This window comes from Macadamia integrifolia, unplaced genomic scaffold (assembly GCF_013358625.1).
Source record: "Macadamia integrifolia cultivar HAES 741 unplaced genomic scaffold, SCU_Mint_v3 scaffold817, whole genome shotgun sequence".
Taxonomy (NCBI): domain Eukaryota; kingdom Viridiplantae; phylum Streptophyta; class Magnoliopsida; order Proteales; family Proteaceae; genus Macadamia; species Macadamia integrifolia.
The window spans coordinates 68,846-74,818 of record NW_024870548.1 but is presented as its reverse complement, the minus strand read 5'-3'; the positions used below and the strand labels follow the sequence as shown (position 1 = coordinate 74,818).

The window sequence follows — 5,973 nt, the reverse complement described above, 5'->3', positions numbered from 1 at the left end:
AAAAAAAAAAAAAAAAAGAGTACAAGGAAATCTGAAGGAAGAAAGAGGGTATTTCATTCATTCAAGAGGCCTGAAGGCCAAAGTTACAAAAAAAGCCCGAAGGCCGAAATTACAAAGATGCCTTGAGGCCAAAGTAAAAAAGAGAAGAAAAGAGCCTCGTGGAGGGTCTGCTGGGGGGGCGGTCTCGTCCCCAGCAGGGTCGGCCATGTCTCTGTCAAAGTCTCCTCGCCCAGGAGTCGGAGGGACCTCACAAGATAGCTGGACCCCTCTCCCTCACTGCCGCTGTCTTTGTCGTTTGCGACCTCGGTGGCGGTTGGAGCTGCGTCGGCATCCTCGAAGATGAGGCCACTCCCCTCGAAGGATACCTCGGGGTGATGTTCGAGGACCTAGTCTTGAACATCGGTAGCACTCATGATATACCCGGGTGGATTGGCGCGCTTGACCACCTGTCAAAAGTCATCAGAAGACTTATAGCCCTCGACAGCTCGGGCTTCGGCTTTGGCTTCCTTTAGCCTTGCAGCCATCTGTGCCTCCAGCTCCTTAAGCTTCCGTTCGCACTCTTGCTGGGTGGGGAGGAGGTCGGCCTCCAGATGCTCCACTTTCTTAAGGAGGATGGTACGCTCCTTGTCGAGGGCCGACTTCTTGCTCTCGGACACCTCGAGGTCCCTGGCCAAGGCCTCGGCTCGGATGGTCAACTGGCCCACCTGGTTCTGAGCCTGAAAGAAATCAACAGTTAGGAAAAAAATTTATGAGGAAAGGAAAAATTTAAGGCTGAATGCCGAAGATTACCGCTGCGATGAACACGCAGGTGCTGGTGACCATGGCCTTGGTCCCCTGGCTTTGGGCCTCGGCCGCATCTCCTGGGAGGCTCCCCTTTTGCACGAGCTCTCGGGTAACTCACCCGATGGAAAGTGTCTCGCCCTCCTTGATGGACTACTGAGGGACGAATCCGACTTCGGCTCTCGAATGACTAGCCCTTGGGCTTCGAAAGTCGGCACCGGGGGAGGAGGCCCGGGGAAGGGATGTGCCCATGGTTTAAAGTATCGGTCCGTATCGTACTGTATCGACCGATACGTATCCGTATCTGCCCTTACCGATATGATATTGACCGATACGATACATGAAATTTTTAAAACCCTTTTGTATGGATACGTATCTTATGATACACACCGATACGTACCGATACTCTATGAAAAATTTAAAATCGAAGTGAAATATACGTTTCGGCATGTATCGGTACATATCGGTATGTATCGGTGTGTATCGCTATGTATCGACCGATACACACCGATACGTACCGATATGGTCATAAAATGGCTAAAATGGGTCATATTTTAGAAAAACATAATTTTTTGAGGTGTTTTTGTTTCAAAGTTGTTGCCAACCATTTTTCTCTCTAACTAAAGTGGAACTTAAGGTTGGGAACAAGGATGATACATTTATGGGACAACTACAAAGCTTGGATTCTTAGTGCGATATTCTCAATTTACTGTTTATGCATAATACATGTTATATATAACTTCTTTTAACTATTTTTTTTATGCAAAAGTGTATAAAAATGTGTTTTTTATCCATTTATGTTCGTATCTTTAGCGTATCTTAGCATATCACTGATATGATACGATACCCTCCGATACGTATCTTATTTTGGCCGACCGATACGGCGACCGATACTGATACTTTAATCCTTGGATGTGCCGGAGCCAGGGGCCTCTAATGCCTGGACGGCCTCGGCAGTGGGGTCTTCGGCTCTGGGTTTCTTCTTCGTGAGGGCATCGAAAGTTAAAGCCCCCCTTCTCTTGCCTTTCCTCTTCTGCCTCTGTTGGGAGTCTTGGGCCCTGGCTTCCTTTAGCTAGGCCTATCTCTCGGTCGCGGCCGCCCTGGCTTCTGCTCTCGAAAGTTGCACTGCAACAAGGATGGTCAAGATCAATACGAGAAAGTAAAATCCGAAGCAAAAACAGTCTGGCAGACCTAAGACTCACCGGGGCTAAGCCCAAACAGGAACAGAAAGGCATCCGACTGGAGGCTACCGGACTCGACAGGTTGACAGAGTGTCTTGTCCTTAGCCATCGACAGTGACTCTGCATCTGTCCCGAAGAGGGTAGGTGCAGAGTTCACGTCCTTAAGATCTGGGATGTCCCAAGTATTACCGAAGGGGAACCCCTCAGACATCCTCACAGAAAAGTACTTCAACTTCCAACCATATATCGAGATCGGGTATCGGTTCAGAAATCGGAGGTCTTTTCTAGGGTAGAAATAATACCAGCCCGAGTCCCCCTTGCTGGAACCAAGAGACATACAGTTGAGGAAGAGAGGAAGGGAGAGGGGTCTCCCCATCCGAGAGAAGAAGACAATGAAACTGAGGACTTGTTGCCACCCATTCGGGGTCAGCTGGGCTGGACAGATGCCGTAGTGCTGAAACACTTGGCTGAAGAAGGGGTGAAGAGGGAGCCGAAGCCTAGCCTTGAAGGCATCCCGATAGAAGCAAATCTCCTCAGGGTTTCGGTAGCTTGCTCTATCTTTGGGCCTCGGTATCCAAAGGACGAACTCATCCGGGATACTGCATGAAGCACAGAGCTCCATTAGCTCTTCTTCGGTCATGGTGGACACTATATTCCTAGCCTCGACCTCGAGGGACTCGTTTGCCTAGGCCCCGGAGTCAAGAAGCCCCTCCCTAATGCCTTCACCACTCATGTCACTGGCGGTAGAGGATGAGGAAGCATCCGAAGAAGTGGATGTGGAGGACGAGTCCGAGGACATCCCTCGGACTTGACCGGGGCTCCGACGCTTAGAAACGGCACCCTCGGAGGACGAAGAGCTACTACCTAAAGAGCTAGACATAACTTACTTCTCAATGACTCTGGCCGAACTGAGGATCAGAGGACAATTAAGGACGAAGGACGAAGGGTCAGAGAAATGAGTAGAAGGTGACAAAATGAGAGAAAGTGACACTATTTGTAGGCAAAGGTGTGTCGATACGACTCCCTGGCCTCATTAAATGCAGTACACGTAATCTATGCGAGATTCCCAAAGTACACTCGAGTAAAGCACACGAGCGAAGTACCGCACCTTGGACTCAACCTCAGTTGGGGGCGCAGGCCAAGGCTGAGAAAACCTAACCGAAGGTCAAAACCTCAGTTGGGGGCTCAGGCCAAGGCCGAGCAGACCTGACCGAAGGTCAAAACCTCAGTGGGAGGCTCAGGCCAAGGCTGAGCAGACTTGACCGAAGGTCAAAACCTCGGTTGGGACTCAGGCCTTGGTCGAGCAGACCTGACCAAAGGTCAAAACCTCGATTGGGGGCTCAGGCCAAGGCCGAGCAGACCTGACCGAAGGTCAAAACCTCGGTTGGGGCTTAGACCAAGGCCGAGCGGACTTGACCGAAGGTCAAGACTCAAGACCTCAGTTGGGGGCTCAGGCCAAGGCTGAGCAGACCTGACCCAAGGTCAAGACCTCGGTTGGGGGCTCAGGCCAAGGCCGAGTAGACCTCACCGAAGGTCAAAACTTCGGTTGGGGCTCAGGCCAAGGCCGAGCAATTTTAACCGAAGGTCAAAACCTCGGTTGGGGCTCAGGCCGGCCGAGAAGAGTTGACCGAAGGTCAAAACCTTGGTTGGGGCCTCAGGCCAAGGCCGAGCAGACCTAACTGAAGGTCAAAACCTCGGTTGGGGGCTTAGGCCAAGGCCGAGCAGACTTGACCGAAGGTCTTGGTTTCAAGACGAAGGCCGAAACCGAAGGCCGAAGGGATACACGAAAGAGAAAGTAGTTACTCCCACTGAAAGAGCCTCCTAGTGGAAGTAAGGGGGCTGCTGATATGGCCGAATTGGCCACCCAGTATGGCAAGAACACGTGGCATCCAAGGGAAGGACACGTACCGCCCAACCGATAGAGGCTGTAAGGTTTCAGACTACGTGAGGAGAAGATACCCGGATAGGGAATATTCTCCACGAGGGGAATAGGACGTATCCGAGTAGGACTCGGGAAGGAGGAAGGCGTATCCGAGGGGGACTCTCTAAACCCTAAACCCTATAAGAGGGAACCAAAAAGGAGAGAAGAGGTAAGTCGACACACACACCATTACTCTTAACAAAAAAACTGTTCTACCGGTCTCTAACTTGGGTGTCGGAGGACTAATCTCGGAGACCTTCCGGGCCTCTGCCTTCTGTGCTTGTGTAGGATCGGCGCTTAGCCTCATACAGATTTTCGGCAGCAACACCTCCTGATGCAGAACAGGTTTGGGAAACCTAGAACTAGTCTTCCTTAGCTGTCGTGCTGCCTCCTTGCTGTCAAACGATGAATCCTCATTGTGTTTTGAGGCTATAGTTCAAGGTGAGAGAGGGGAAATGGGGACTGGTAGAAAGGAATAAGGGAGAGGAAGGCGGTGGTAGCATAAGAGGGAAGAGTTAGGGAAGAGAGAGGGGGCTTAGCTTCACTCCAAGAATTGTAGGAATCACTCGTGCTGCAGAAAAAAGAGAATAATCTCCAAGTTCCAAAATACTTTCATTCATTCATTGTCTTGTCATTGTGAGTACAAAGGCTTATAACATTCCACAGCAAATAACAGTTTTTCCCTAAAATAAGTACCCATGTGCTACATATTGAACCTCTGAGCAGTTATTTCTTAAAACGACTACTCATATAACTACAACATAATAACAACACAGCACAACAATAAAATAAGATAGTTTGACCCAAATAAATGACATGCATAGTCTAGGTCTTGTCCCAAGTATGATATTGGATAGAGCCTATTGGAGGGCAAGGATCCATGTTGCCGACTCAAGTAGCTGGGCTTCTCCTGACTTATGTGGGCTGCACCTCTTTCCTCTTGCTCTCGTCTTTCACCCTTTCATTTCTCCCCTCCCCCAACTCTATGTAGAGTTTTTCCCTTATTTCATTGCCTTTTTTATGGATCCATGTAGCCCACCCCATTAAGTTGGGATAAGGCTGAGTTTGTTGTTGTTGTTGGCCCAAATAAAGCACAACAAAATAATAAAAGAACTACACATAATGCTGGTCATCTAACCACAATGAAGTGACATGTGGCAGAATATGTTTGCTTCTCCTCTGATAAGTCCTAAATCCTGGAGTGATGTCCTCATTACCTCCTCTCTTTGCTTCAGCCCTTCTCTCTCTGAGATTTAGGGCTTGGTTCCTCTTCGGCTTGTCTGTCTTGCAAAGATTTTCCTTCCCCCCCTCTTTTCTGGGGCCCCTTGTATTCTTCTTCGCTTTTGGTAATGAATTTTTATTCACCCCCTGCAATTCAGCTAAATTCTTCGAGATCTACTGATAAGTTTATTGATAATGACTTGATAATTGATCTATTTTTTGTCATATTCTCTCTTTCCCTGCTAGTATGCTGCAGGTTCTGGGTCTTCTTTTCCTCCATTTTTTTAAATAGATATTTTACTTTAGTTCTTATGGTATGAACTTTTTTCTTAGAGCCAAGATTTATCTTGCTTGTGTTGAATATGAAACTAGTGGTTAAAAGCTCTTGGACACTTTTTCTTCTCCTGTATTTTTCCCTTTCATCTTGTTTACCTAACAATCAAGGAATTGCTTATTTGTGTCTCAGATGTGAGTGGATTGATGGAGAATCTCGGAAAATGTCCTGTTTGTCGTAAAGTTTTTTATACCAAGGACATTGAACATGTGGTTGACTTGGTTGAATCTTCTGCATCTCAGTTGGTATGATTTCTCAACACTGCTGGGACTAACAAACTGTAAATTTTAATTTTCTTGTTATTACTTGTGGACCCATTCTATCTATATATATATGTGTGTGTGTGTGTGTGTGTGTTGGTATTGTTAAAGCAACCACCATTGAGTTGAGTGTTGAGACCACTAGTACATATATCTAATGCAGGTAAGACACTGTATCTCACAATATCATATTGCATGAAGAATCCAGTGCACTTAATCAAACTACATTTAAAATAAGAACAAAGAACCCCCCCTCCAACCCCCACCCCACCCCAC

General features: G+C 47.8%; 1 protein-coding gene across 2 annotated transcripts in view; it reads left to right on the top strand.

The window, feature by feature from the left end:
* LOC122070085 (E3 ubiquitin-protein ligase RNF25) overlaps positions 1 to 5,973 on the top strand; it is a 25,368-nt gene that overhangs the window by 18,505 nt on the left and 890 nt on the right. For both annotated transcript variants that reach the window (XM_042634185.1, XM_042634186.1), the window contains exon 6: positions 5,570 to 5,682. In XM_042634185.1, the coding sequence (XP_042490119.1) occupies positions 5,570 to 5,682 (113 nt within the window). The remainder of the gene's footprint in view (positions 1 to 5,569; positions 5,683 to 5,973) is intronic.